This window comes from Megalops cyprinoides, chromosome 4, assembly GCF_013368585.1.
Source record: "Megalops cyprinoides isolate fMegCyp1 chromosome 4, fMegCyp1.pri, whole genome shotgun sequence".
Lineage (NCBI taxonomy): Eukaryota > Metazoa > Chordata > Actinopteri > Elopiformes > Megalopidae > Megalops > Megalops cyprinoides.
Window position 1 is genome coordinate 27,347,007 of NC_050586.1, and position 15,182 is coordinate 27,362,188.

The 15,182-nt window shown below is 43.7% G+C and overlaps 1 protein-coding gene across 1 annotated transcript in view; it reads right to left on the reverse strand.

The window, feature by feature from the left end:
• The window catches only part of ghra (growth hormone receptor a), a 50,840-nt gene that overhangs the window by 21,581 nt on the left and 14,077 nt on the right, over positions 1-15,182 (reverse strand). Inside the window, exon 2 of the mRNA XM_036526435.1 lies at positions 10,328-10,436. Coding sequence (XP_036382328.1) covers positions 10,328-10,424 — 97 coding nt within the window. The 5' untranslated portion in view covers positions 10,425-10,436. The remainder of the gene's footprint in view (positions 1-10,327; positions 10,437-15,182) is intronic.

Sequence of the window (15,182 nt, forward strand, 5' to 3'; positions counted from 1 at the left end):
AAATTGTTAAGCACGTTTGCCCTCATAAAGACGATTAACACCCCTGGGGAGCCGATAACACCTTTGCAAAGTTGTAGTGTACTTGTGAGAACATAGTTTCAGGTTCCCACAGATTCAGATTCATTTTCTATGAGTTTTCAATGACATCTCAAGAAGAGACGCAAGATTTTCGAGAATTATTAGTATTGCTGCAACAGTCAAACATCCATGGCTTCTCTGACGTTGTCACTGCGGAGACAGACACAATTGTTTCTTAATATTTTACATCTGTGTGACATTTGCAAATATTCCTGACAACAAATATCAGTCACCAATGTCTCTTTCTCTTTCTCTGGCTCTCACTCTCACCCTCTGTCTATCTCCATGAAATCATTCTTTAACTTCGCTGACTTCTCCAAAGGTCACACGTCCAGCATCATTCTGATAGCTCCTCCTTGGCTATTCATATTCTCTACATTATAATTCTATGTAAATCAAATCAAACGAAGTCAAAATATCAAAAATAACTTAAATTTTATCATAAGTAACTTCTTGTAAACTGAAATAATGAGAATAATCCTTTGATCATAAATGACATGCTGTCTGATCTGGCTACGGCTACTGTACAATACCCTTGAAAATCAACATGCCTCTCGCAAAGCTAACTGATTACAGGTTCTGAATACCAGTGAAAGAAGCATGCTCCTGTGACATGAGGCTCCCTCCAGAAAAGGAAAAAAAAACTTCATTGACAGTGTCTCTGTTCTGTTTAAGCACTTGCTTAGTCCCATTTTAATGGAACAAACACACAGGCCAGACATCTTACATAATGTAGCCTCACACCCTACAGAGACACTCTGTAAGGAGACAGGGAACTTCGGAAGCCTCTCTCACGCAATTACCCTTGCACAAATAAACCTTCGCTGCGCTCTGAAGAGCCGACTAGGGCATTCCTCCATCCCTAAAAAAATTGCTCTGAGTCTGGTGAGTCTGCAAACACTCTCCAGACAGCCAAAGACATGAGCCCAGGAAGGACACCGCCTGAATCAGTCTGGTCATGCTTTAAACACAGGGAGCTCCTTCCAGAAGCATCCTCTCCCTTGTTTAGTGGTTTACTTCAAAACACACACACACACACACATATATGTGCGCACAAGCACACACATTTCCAGGAAGGGAAATTTCTGATTGTTTCTCAGAAGTTTAATCTGAGGAGAAATCTTCAGCATAGTGGTGGTCATCCAGACTAGCTTTTCTCCCTGGTAAGGCTGTTCGGAGAACGTAATTCCCTTTCAGAGCAGGAATACTGAGAAACTGCCACATGAGTCCAAGAGCAAAAAAACCCTAGTTTTGGACACATTATTGCCAGCTGTGTTCTATGTACAAAGGGTTCACATCTGATAAAGTCCAGACCAGTTGGCATGTTCAGGGCTACATTTACCACAGATCAACGGGTCAGTAACCCCCCAGAAAAAAGCTAATCTTTGGCTCATCGATGGTGAGTCAACACAGACAGTCTGTACGGCTGGTTTTTAGTATTTACCATGGATAGGTGCCTGGGAGTCTTTCGGTGGTCTCTGTAGCATGTTAATCACCACTTAGGTTCAAATGGAAGACACAAAAATGGTCTAGTGCTTCTGTTAATACATTTTTCTTCAGAGCATCAGAGCTTCCGCTTCAGAGCTCATTATTGTTTTGATGGCGGATCGGACAGACCAGCTCACGGATCATTAACACCAGTAACAGCTAGTTAAATGGCAGCTAAACAGTGGCGGAGCCCAAATCTTTTGACTTTCACCTTTGAGGTGCAGACGAGCCCGTCATGTAGACTTCGCTTCTTCAGTAAAGCATTTGATGTGACTGACGGATTTGATCTGACTGCCTCCCTCAAACTCTTCTCCATGATCACATGACCTTTTTGCCAAGCCAACACCTTTGTCTCAGAAAACTGGAGGCCCAGATGCAACTTTGCTACGAGGTCAATGATTGGAGAAAAATGTCTAGCAAAGTGCTGTTTAAAATGCAAAGCACGCTCAAAAACCACACTGCACGTTGATTGAATAGCGGCCTTAGAGTACTATTTTACACCTCACTCTTACTCCCTGCCTAAGGGGTAACAAAGAGTAAAGCAGATCCCACAATGGAAAAGCAGTAACATTACAACTAGGATCTGGCCCCAGAATCTTCATGTCCATCACTGAGTACCGCTCCTCTAATGTCTGCTTATAATGTGTGAATAGTTCGTAAGTAAAAGAAAAACAACATCACAAAACTTAATGTAACATTTACAGCACACCCCTCCATGGTCCCTGAATGCCAGAGGAATTTACATCCACAGCCAGGAGCTGTGATTGGCCAAAAATCCAAGTCTCCCACCGCGAAACCACATATCTAGCCACTAGGGGGAGCCCTTTTGAAATTGGTAGGTCAAATGCCACTGATTTCTCTCAGCCAGCATGCACACGGATTATTTCAGAACATTGAAAAACAAACTGCTATTTGTCTTTTTTGTGCCTTGTGTTGTGGCAATACACACTGCTGTAGCTCTGTTCATTTCCATAAAATCTTCCTTATCAGCATATTTCGGAAAGTTTCCTTGCCAAGTTAATCCATGTATTTCACAACAGAGGCCTTATCCAAGCAGTGAAACAAATTCAGTTCATACGCAGGTACTCTCCGTACACAGTTGGGCAATCAATGGCAGGGCCATTTCCCACAATCCATCACTGTGGCAGTTGGCATTAAGGTAATTAAACCATTTCCCAGAGTTATGATTCAGATGGCAACTGAACATCTCTTATGCAACAAACTTTCCTGTTGTTATAACATTGAAATTACTTTTCCATGCTTCAAAAAACATTTATTTCAACCAAATGCATTCTGTTCTACATGAATGATTAACCACCTGTAAAGAACCGGATAGCTGTTTGGCAGAACTCATAGATCCAGTGCTGAATCTTCTCTGGACTTTGGCTTCATCAGTGGCTATGTATTTACCTTTGACATCATTATTGATCTGGGATTTGTTTAACCGGACAAGCGTAATGTTTAGCATTCTCCTCTCAAGGGAAATCTCAGAACACATAGTCATATAGGTGATCATGTTTTCTGTCCTGGCTCCGGCGCAAGTGACGCACAGGGGGCCTTCAGGCGTACCACAGGTAATGTGTCTCACCCAGGTGACTACTGCCTCCCTTGCTGTGAAAATCACATCACATGCTTGTTTGCTTAGCCGGTGCCCTTAACCAGAGCAATCTACACAGGCTACATTTTTACATGTTATCCATTTTACCTGGGTAATTTGTAATAAGCACCCACCTGAGAGTACAGCACCCACCCGGGACTCACACTGGCAAGCTTTTGGGTTATTGAGCCAGGTACAGGTTATCCTTACCATTAGGCCATACTGCTGCTCCTAAAATGAGCTGATGAAACATACCCCCCACCAATCAGAAAGCAAGGACCCTGTCCTTGGATGAAAGGCTTACAGTGCACGCATGTACTCTCAGCTTTCAAAGCATGTGGCCGCAGATGCTTAAAAACAGAACATAGAGGCAGTCCACCGAGTTTTATTTGATATGGCACCGCAAAGTACCACCTTCACCTGTCTTCACCTGTACGGAATCTGCACCCACCCCTGACGTTACCTCACTGGTCAAGTCTGGTCAAGATGTTCAACAGTCCTGAGGATTCTCAGCTGCGTGCCCAGTCACCATATTAACAAGATCAGATCCATATTCAGCCAGCTTTGCTTCAAAATCAATAACTATGTGTGTGTGAATGTGCCTGAGCCCTGTCCCTGGAAAAGAAGCCACACCTGCTTAACACTGATTCACAGAATCTGAAACACAGTTTTGTGGAGCTTCTCGTTCAGTGGTCCTTGCAGTACAGTCAGTTTTTATATTTAATGTTATGTCTTTTGTGTGTGTGAAGTTTCTCCTTCTATTGTTGAGGGTGGTGTACCCTATTTTTCTATTTGGCCAGGCAGTTTAAAACTGTCCCTCTGCAAATTTTTTTTTTAATTATTATTATTATTTCATGTCATGAAGTCAGTATAGACATAGGCAGAGAACAGACACCCAACAGTTTGAGGTGCAAATCAACAAGAATAAAATGGAAGCTAAAACAATAACAGGTTTCCTCCTCTCCTCATTCACTCTTTGCTCCACCTGTTTTAATTCAGACCAACATTTTGGGATCAAATGTGCCTTTGGGGACCCTAATCTGAGGGCATGTTTGGCGAAGAAACATCAGGGACTACTTATCAGTCCATACAGTGTGTTCTAATAACATTACAACATCTTGACATCTACTCACTAACTACTGTACAGTTCAGAACTAAACAAACCTTTGAAGCTGTTAGAATAGATTTCACATCTTCAGTGAGCTACAGTAAGTACTTGCATGGCACTCATATCCAGAGCTGACTGCAGAATAATCAGTCACCAATGGAAAGCAGGTTAAGTGCCCGGCTCAGATGTGAGACAGCCAATCCGGGAGTCAAACCTGAAACCTACACATCCAACGCCACCTGCCACTGTGGATACTCTGCCAAGGCTGTCGGCGAGAGTAAACCTGGAGCTTAGGAGCCGTGGTGACCGCTTAGCAACACACAGATGCACCGGTGCGACACTGGTGTCACCTGTCATTTTATTCCCATGTCTATCACCTGGGTCTCATCCTGGCTTCAGAGTCCTGCCAGACAACAGTCCAAATCTTCCAGCTTCGTCTCCCCCACTTACAGAGCGAAGTCAAAGGGATACCTGCATAGCTGCAGAGATGATACTCCACAGAGGAAGGAGACACTCTGTGTAACCCTTTTTAGAGTGGAGAAGGGTGCCAAGAGCACGAAATGTCTCCTAGAGTGCCCTGCTAAACTGCCTTAATGAGCAAATAAAGGTTCCATTAAAAAGTGGATTAACAAGAGTCACTTTGCCAACATCCTCTGAGGGGGAGTTCACAGCTACAAGACTGTAGGCTTTTTTTCCGCAGAAGCCAGTGAAGCTGACATCATCTGTGTCTTATGTGGACGGATGTGTGTGACAAGAAACCCCATATGATCCGTGACAGAGATCATTCACAACAGGAAGACAGCCCACTGTAGTTCACAGTTTTTCTAACTGTAGTTATTCAGATAAGACATAGGATTTACTGAGGTAGGAAAGGTATAGCTGAGCCAACGGCAGGTATAAACACAGAGCATACGTGAGCTCTGACTGGAGTGTTACTGAACCGAACTTAAGCTGCTGTGTATAATTAAAACCCTGCAGTGAAGCAAGTATTGAAAGTAAAGAGTCGACCATTCCCTGCACTGTGGTCTTCTGAGACTGCAAATGCCGCAGCCACAGAAAAGAAATAATCTGATGAGATGAATGGACCCCTTCTGTCGATGAGATAAGATTTAGTCACATTGCTGGTAGCGACAGACATTCTCTGTTATCATAAAACCTGCCATTACTCGGCTGCTTTCATAGCAACAGCAGGGAACCCCTTCACCAACGTGCATGATTCACTTTTCATCTCCAAGCACTCACTGCCAATGACCACCTTGGACATTTGACCGCTGACATGGTCTGACCGCACGCAATCAGCAGACGGTGACCCTCAGCAACAGCACCAGACAGAACTTTCAGCAGGAATCACAACAACACTCTGTTATCATCTCATCGCTGTGGAATTGTGGGATATCGTGGTTAGCCAATTGAGTAGTATTCACAAAGGGATTTTGGTACGAGCGTTGCAGTTAAGAGACCATTTCACATTATTTTTTGCAATTTAACAGATGAAAGGAAGAGAACAGTGTCTCTAATAAAGTTTCATTAGAGGTGGCGCATAAAGGATTCAGCTGAACATATCCGAACATGTGTCAGTCCCTTACACAGTGCTGTGATATTCTCTAATGCATAGCAAAATAAAGCCCTAGAGTAAAACTACATCATATCCTACATAAGCAATGTCACCACAGAGACAACAGAGCAGAGCAGAGGGAGAGGGAGCAGCAGACATCAACTAGCAATCCTGTAACAAACTTCTGCTTACGGATCTACATGTGATGACGACTGCAAGCCAACAAAACCTCTTAAGTTTACAGAGACAAGTTCCAGAGTTTGTGGAGGGAGGGAGAGTGAGGGGGAGAGGCAGAGAGAGAGAAAGAGGGAGAAGGAGGGCCTGAGAGGGGAAGGGAGAGAGAGGAGAGAGCCAGACTGCAAGAAAGAGGGGGAGACAGGAAGGGAGGTTGAGGGGGAAGGAGAGGGAGGGAGGGAGAGTGAGACCATGAGAGAGTCCATAACTGAAAATGGTTTCAGCTGAAACTAATCTACAGATAAGAGCTGAATTCGTCAAGTTTCTCTCCTGCTGAAACTGACTGCTACACATTATCACCACAATCCAATGAGTGGCCATTTCAGTACCTCAGGGGTTACACTTACATTTATTTATTTAGCAGACGCTTTTATCCAAAGCGTCGTACAAAAGTGCATACAGTAAGTATAGTGATAGTACGGGGACAGGGGGGTTACACTGGCAGGTTACATTTAAGCATTTTCATGTCCTAAATACAGTCAGGATTTCAGCTCTTTTATGGGGTTACCCTCAAACATATTCGTACATCTACACATCTGCTAAAGCATTCTGGAATACTTAAACATTCTGAGGAGAATTTGTGTCATAGAGGAGTTGGCTAGCTCTCTTGCATTGATTTTGTGTCACTCCTGTAAATAGCCTTTATGTCTTAGAAGGAGTCTTTGTCTAAGCAGCTGTCATTTCCACCATCCCTTTTATTTCTTTTAGTTGATGTTTTTATGTGTAATATAAAAAAAATGCTCAAATAACCCAAGTATACGGAATATGTGAAAGGGTGGTGGACCACAAAAAATCCAACAGGAGAGTTTTAATTTGTTTTATTTGTATTTTCTGCAGAACTGTAGTATGGCCTTGCTAGGCTGCTGGTTTGGCTTATTTCTCTACTCTGATACATATTAGATTCAATGAGAAAGCCTCACTGTATCATAGTCATGCACTAAAAAGCCAAAACCAGAGCAGATGCGGAGAAATGAAAGGCTATATTAAAAAGGGGGGTATATTTATTTAGATTTTCATCAGACCGGCGAGATCAAGTGTCCTCAAATGACACTCGCATTTTTAAAAGCCCCAGCTGGGCTTCACCGTGGAAGGAAGGAATGCTATACTCCATCTCCGACACACACACACACACACACACACACCAAACCCAAATGCACATACACACAAACATAAACACACACACACAAACACATGTACGCACACACAAGCATGCGTACACACATACATATACAGCTATATTTATGCCCATAGCTACGCATGTATTCATAAACACACAGACACACATAAACACACACAAATATTCATGAACACACACACAAACACTTAATCATACACACACATACTTATGAACGCAAACATACACACACATTTATGAACATAAACACAAAGACACACATATACACACACACACACACACACAGTGGGAGGACATTCCTCCAGTAAAGCTGAGGCTCTGGAATGACCCTGCCTGAAGGAAGCTGGGCCCCTGCAGAGCTAATATTTATCTTTGGACAAACGCTGCTCCCCAGACCTTCAAGAGTCATAATATTTAAAATAGCTGATTTATTAAAAACACCTCATTACAGACACAGGAGCAAATGACTGCACCAATAAAGATTACTCGAGAAAATATGCGTGACCTTTGGGCAGCAGCACTAATATTTGACTGACAATGTTATGGATGATAATAATCTGGCTCAAGGCCCATGAGATAATTACTGCCCCTCCAAACAAGTGTAGTTCTTGCCTTCTCTCCATTTCATTTTTTGCCATAAATTAACAGAAAACAACAACTGAAGCAGAAGACATCCAGACACAAATTTTCAGATCACATCTCCCGTATAAGCATCTTAAGCACCAAAGATGGTTAGTACCTACAAAGGAATCTTGGCTGTTTTCTGCTTGTGTCTGCACCTCCCCAAGAATCCCACAATGCAACACTTCACATGTGTGAATGATAGAATGTTGGCATCTGGGTTCTCCCACCACTCATCAATAACTCTGCACTCCTGTGCAGTATCAACCAATGACATTCCACAGCAGGATCCTCTAGTGCCTAAGGGTGTACTCACACTAGGCAATCCGTACCCTGCCCGAGCACGTTTGACCCCCAAAGTCCGGTTCGTTTGACTAGTGTGATCGCTCCGTTCAGCGTACCATGCCCGGGCCCGCTTGAAGAGGTGGGCTCGGGCACGGTTCAGTTGGACTCGGGCAAGGTACGCATCAGTGTGATCGCTAACCATGCCCGAGCAGGGAACTCAAACAAGATGTCAATGATGCGACTGCCCCATTTAACAAATATATCCGCTATAGCAACAGTTAGCTGGATATCTGTTAGTTACACGCCCAGTCATAATAATTCCTTCAAACCATCATTTGATTAGCCAGCTGACTTCCTTAAATATAACAAGCTGGCTACCTCCAAAATTCGATTGGTGAGTTCTATAGATCTATACCTAAAAACAACTCTGTGGATCCCCACATTAGTTTGATTACTAGCAAGCGAAATAAAACTAACCATACTTTACATGCCAATGTAAGCATTGCTGTTGTCAGGGGCTTAGTCAGAGTATCACAAAGGAAGCAACCAACCTGTTTAAGTAGCTAGTCTTCAACAATGGTTCAGATAGGTAGCCTGTTAGCTAACTAGCTATGTTTGTCAAATCTATCGCTAGATAGCTAACGTTAGCTCCCCAGCCAGTTAGCATCGATTATGCAACTCAGTGATTTTCAGTTAATCGTGCTGCACGTATAAGAAGATTTTTACGGGGGCAGCTGACGTTGAGGGAGGAACTTGGAGCTGCATTACTCGCAGACTATTCACGTTCATCAATAAGGTGAGAACCAGACCCGTTATTAACCCAAATATTCTCAAATGAATTGAAAAGTGTACTATCCAAGCAGTAATAGAAGATGCTTGTTGTTGTAATGATGAAAGTAGCACACACACAAGTAGTAGCCCTAACTGGTTAACATTAGCTAACATTATTGTGATTAGGCTACTGTAGTCCGACACAAAATATTGGTCTGTCCCTTAGCATAATGACTGAAAAGTCAGCTGTCTCCGTAAAAATCTTCTTATATGTGCAGCACGATTAAATGGAAATCGCTGTGTTGCATAATCGATAAATCTATAAGGCATGTGAGAGGGCCGTGTGTCACTCCATAAGCCACAAAGTAAGTACAATCATGAACTCCATTGCGCTGTGCAAGAGCGCTTTTCTTCAACACGTCTGAGTCAATTTGCTATTTTTCTAACACAACTGACCATGACAAGCTGAAATATCTTTTGCACAATACAAACTGATAGTCCACCAAAAGATGGACTTAAAATATGAAACACTGTGCAAACATTACAAATATATATATCATTTATATCAACATATATCAGTAACCAGTCTTCATAATTTCAGAGATATGTACCAGTGCTACTTTACTAAAGTACCTGCTTAAATTATAAACCACAGAGCCCAAAAATTTACATAACACACAACACTGTGACACATTCAAATACATATTCCGTAAATGTATATTCCTTTATTTTATATCTAAGCATGTTTTAATAACGAGACTTTTGAAGTATAGATTGTCACCCTTTCCAACTCTGCATCCCTTGGTTTGATATTCATATTTCAAATGTCATAAGTACCACATTCTTAGTATAACACATACACTGACACATTCTGGAATTTACAATCCTCAAATATGGTATTATATTTATTTTTACATGTATGGTAATCAACGGATGTCCTTAGACAAGGCGGCAGTGAAGATGGTCACCCTAAGGACTGCTGATGCTGGATTCTTCTCTAACCTCTACAGGTATATTCTAAAACAGCTAGGCTCTCTTAAAATAAAAATACATTGCTTGTTTGTGACATTGCCAACATTATTTTGTTTTAAACAGCAGGCAATGCAAGTTATTCTCATGAACAAAACTACTAAGCAAGAACCCACTAGACGAGAACCTCACTTTATTTCATCGCTTAGGCCAAAATGGTTAAAAATATCTGCCATCTCATTATCTCTATTCAGAAGGTCTCTCCAAAGAGGCAATAATAAGTACCTCCAGCACAACGAGTGCCAGAAAGGATAGGGTTTGCACTCATTCGGCAAACGATGCATTTTTAACGAGGGGCCGGATCAGCGGGTTCAGAACGAAAGGTGAAGAGCAAACAGGAAAGCAAGGAACCGAACGGAGCACAAACAGAGAGGGGGAGAGCAGCAGCGAGTGAGAACACGGACCCGCCGTGGAGGAGCAGCGTACCTTCTGACGGCAGCGGCGACTGATGCGGCAGAGGCTGGACTCCTGACAGCAGACAGGGGAGGAGGAAGAGGAGGGTGACGACGAGGCCCGCAGCCATGGTGTCCGCCCCCTGCGCCGGAGACAGAACGTTCATTAGCAGTGTGTTCACACCCTCGAGAATCATGAGGCCACTGACCACGGGCAGCTTCCCCCCCAACGCCCCCCCGTCCTGCAGGTCTGCTGAAGATGCACACCTCTGTTTATAATGGCCTTAATTTTTTAGCAGATGGAGAGATGACATTTTTGTCAGAGAAACATAAACTCCTCTGTTCACAGGAAAAAAGGGAACAACCTTTGGGAGTGATGAACGGATTCATTTCACTTATATGGCGCCTTTCTGGGATCTCCAAGGGCTCTGCAGCGAGGGGGTGGCTCACCTCAGTCAACAACCAATGTGTGAAGTATGGCAGGTATTTGTTCATGGCACTACAACTGAGCACGCATCAGCTGAGGTAGAGAGGGAGCAGTTTATTTAACCAGACAGGCTGGGGGATGATGTGGTGGCCAGTTTCAGAGACCCAGACTGGGACTGGCGCCAGAACACCAGGGAACAGTTGTACCCTTTATGACCAGAGCCATGGGATCGGGAGCGACTCCACGGTCTTGGTTTAAAGTCTCATTACATTACATTTAGTCATTTAGCATACGCTCTTATCCAGAGCGAATAGCAGCTAAGAGTACATCTGAAAAGCCTCATGGGTGAATGTTTGTATTGGCAGGAAGTAAACATCTCCTAATGATTAAAGTGCAATTCTCCAGTTACTCTCCAGCTCCAAAACAGGGAAATAAATACAAGGTTTACACAGTTATGGGGAGCGCTGCAGTTACAGCCACCATGGTACTGCTTCTACACTTATTTTCTGTGTGAAATATGATGGCAAACTCTGGCTTAAAGGGAATTTACCCCCTGGCTGTTGCTACTCCAGTGGTCAAAAAGTTAAAAATATGTATCGATATCACCAATGAGTATTTATGATGTGATTAGTTAGGCATATGGATGCTGGAACAATGGATCACTGACCACAGTCTACCCTGTACTATAAACATAGTGCAGTTGCACTATGCAGTATGCATACTGGTTAAGACAGACCTGATAATTTATTCAAAAAGGGCAGAGAGAGATTGGACAGGCCGTGTGACGGACAGCCCAGTTGCTGCTGCGGTGGCTATACTGTGAAGGGCTGTTTAGACCGGCCTGCACTGCACAACCCCCCCCCCCCCCCCCCCACCCCAAACTCAAGCTCTGTGCCAGCTATGCTGGTGAAATGCAGAGCTTCTAAATTTAAACAACAAAATCTATGTACTGAACTCTGTGCCACTCTGCCCACAAATCACAGAAACCCTGTGACCCCCCCTCACACACACACACACACAAACACACACACCCATGGCAGCAGTTCCTATTCACAATGCCTGCCCTATGACAAAGAAGGCACCTGGTTTACACTATGTCCATCTGCTGCTCTCTTCCACATGCAGCAGTTAGGGCCCCAGCAGTTGTAACCAGAACACTGTGAGAGTTTTAATCCCTTTTGGGACTTGTCATAGAGCGGGGTCATGAGAGGCATCTTGGTGGGTTGTGGGATACATGTGGATACACACACAAATCAAACTATAAACTGAACTAAAAACTTTCATTACTTATATGACTTAATGTTAAACTATATCTGAATAAGGGTCACAGAAAATGCTTGCGCTCAGTGAGGGGACTAAGATGCTCTTAAAGCTTTGGAACCCCTTTTGCTGGAGCAATATACTTAACCCAAATCACTTCTGTAAACTCCCAGCGTTATGAACAAACAGTGACTACAATGTAATCTATACAAGCCGCTCTCTCCACAAATCAATGCAGTCACAGACATGGTTCAGTCACAGTACCTTCCTGAAGATGTGAAATCCAGTGTATCGTCTTTGACGGTTTATTTAGCCATGCACTGTGCAGCAGTTGGTGAACTCTGAGGTGCAGGAATGTTGTAAATAGGGATGCACCGATTTATCGCCCGTACATCAGTATTGGCCGATATTCGCCTTGTTGACTGCCATCGGCCTATCGGCAAATAAGTTGACATTCACCGATAGCAGTGGCCAATGTTTATCTGTTGTGTTGCATCGATTTTGCGCTGGTTATTTGTGGTCTGACTTGGACAACAGTAGCCTACTCAGCTGCAGATTCGGAGAAGATCCAGTAGGTGGTACTATAATTAGCCTTATTCACATGGCAACCATTTTGCTCTTACGTGACGCTTAGGGTGGGAGCAGGGTAACCCTGCAGTCAGCATCTATGGCAAAGTGGACCAAAAGTTTTATGTGTATCTGTATCTACCTTTTGAAAAAATAAAACAAATTTGGCCAGATGGGTCAGCAAAGATCCCTAAAAGAATTCAAAAGAGATACAGTTGCTAGATTTAAAGTTATATCCACTAATGAATGAATGACCTGGCGCACTTAATTCTAGCTAGTTAGCTAACTAACGTTAAGTTGCTAGCTAGCTAGCAAATGACACTTAAGATCAGAAGTCTTGGCTTGCAGTACGAATGTTAAAATGAACTATTTGTTCATAAGAGACATGATGAAGCTGCATTGTTTTGATAGCTAGCAAAGTGCATGAAAGCCAAATTAGCTAGCTGACTAGCTACTTGCATATTCAGCTGAAAAGTACAAATACCACCTTACAAAGACAAAGCTAGCTAGCCAGCTACAATACAAACAAAACAATAAACGTAACTAGCTAGTTACTATTACAGTCCACTGACAAATATCATCTTGCAAACAAACACACAGCTAGCTAGCTACAATAAAAACAACATAGAAAGCTAGATAGCTTGCTAGCTAATTTGACTTTCGCGCACTTTGCTCAGCTGTCATATTACTAAGAGCTAGCTAGCTATCAAACTAATAAAGCCTCATATATTAAAGGTTGTTCCATAAATTTGTATGATTGAATTTGTGCTCATTCAAAGATAGTGTGATGAAGGGCTGAAAGACTTTAAAACAGCTCAGTTATGTTTTTATAATGAAGATTTCTTTGTTTCCCTGGCACAAAAGTGGGAATAAATAACAACAAAAACAAAACAAACAAACAAACAAAAAAACATTGGTATCGGCATTGGCTATCGGCCAAATTGTTATTTTAAACATCGATATTGGTATCGGGCCAGAATTTCACAATCGGTGCATCCGTAGTTGTAAATGCCACAGTAATGACCCCAGTTTATCACTAGGAGTTAGGAAACGTCTGGCTTAGCTACACTCCGACCTGGGAAGAGAGAGGTCAGAGCCTGGCGCTGACAGCGGGGAGTTAAAAGCAACTTGCCATCGACGTTCCCTTCCTTCAATTCATACGTGTATCGGCCTGCTGCGACGATCCAACACAGAGAAAGGACATACCACTGACCGAATTCAACCGTCACTCAGCGACCATGGGGCGTCCAAATGTTGTGTAATCTCAACCCCCTCCCCCCCACACCTCCCCACCTCCCCCTCTCACCACACCACAACACCAGAGTCCAGACACACCAACCCCCCACCCTCCCCTCAACCCACTCCATAGACCTTGGCCTTCTGGCCTGAGTGCACGCACCTACCCACATTCACACGCATGCACACAAACACACATATACAAAACCACACATAAGCGCAGCTACACATACATATATGTACGTGCATAGAGGCCCATATAAAAACACACACACAACCAAAACACACACACAAAAACACATACATATGAAGCAGATGTGACTTTTATCATGCGGAAAATTATAATACAGCATATTTTTTTGTCTGCCCCCCCCGATCCTCATGCAGCACTTAGTAATTTAACCAAGATCTCTCCCAAGAAGACAAAATCAGACTTGCTCTCTTTCTCTCTCTCTCTCTCCATTCTCCTGTCTCTGCCTCCCTTTCACTTCTTGGCCCATAGGGGGTGGTCACAGATGCAGGTGGCTTGCAGCCGTGCTGCTGGCATCGCTGGGAGTCCTGAAACAGACCTGCTGTTATCACCCTGCCTGTCTGCTCCTTGTGTTTGCAGGGTTGAGCGGGTTCGACAGCTGTCTCAGACACACACACACACACACACACACACCCACGGCTGCTTAATCCCCTATCTGTTCTCCTCAGACTGCTCTTGACCCTCTCAGGCAGACCCTCTGAAGTTGCCACACCTCCCCCCCTCCTCAATTCTGCCCCCCCCACACCTCTCAGGAATGCGCCGAAGAGCTGCACGTACATTTCACTCGACAAACCCCTTAGCCCTGGTTTGGGGGGTGGTGGTGGTTAGGCAAGAAGAGTAGAGTGAAGGTCTTCACACAATCTCTTATCTGACAACAACAGACCCCCACCCCCCCCCCCCCCCACCCCCTTTCGACACACATGTCTCTTCTCCTCTCAGGGCAGGGCACTGACACTCTGTCAGCTAAAGGGAGACAGAGTGATCACTTCTACTGAGCATGTCAGGAGTCTAATTTCACCATTCAACACTCTCAGTGAGCTAGGTGAGCATGAGCGTGTGTGTGTGTGTGTGTGTGTGTGTGTGTGAGAGAGCGAAAATGAACTCTTAATTTGTTCATTTCCACACAACAGGGCACTGTTTGACCATTTGCTTTCCTTCATCATTACAATAATGAGGTCGGTGATGGCCCATCAGATCTGCAGGTTCAGGTTCAGGTTACACAGGGCCCACTGCAAGGACCAGTAAACAGGCCTGCGCTCACAAGACACTGGAGTATCAATGGCGAAACAAAAATGCACACTGAGATATTAGCACATGTAACATATGGAACGTTATATATCCATGTAACGTTACAGACAAGATGAGCTC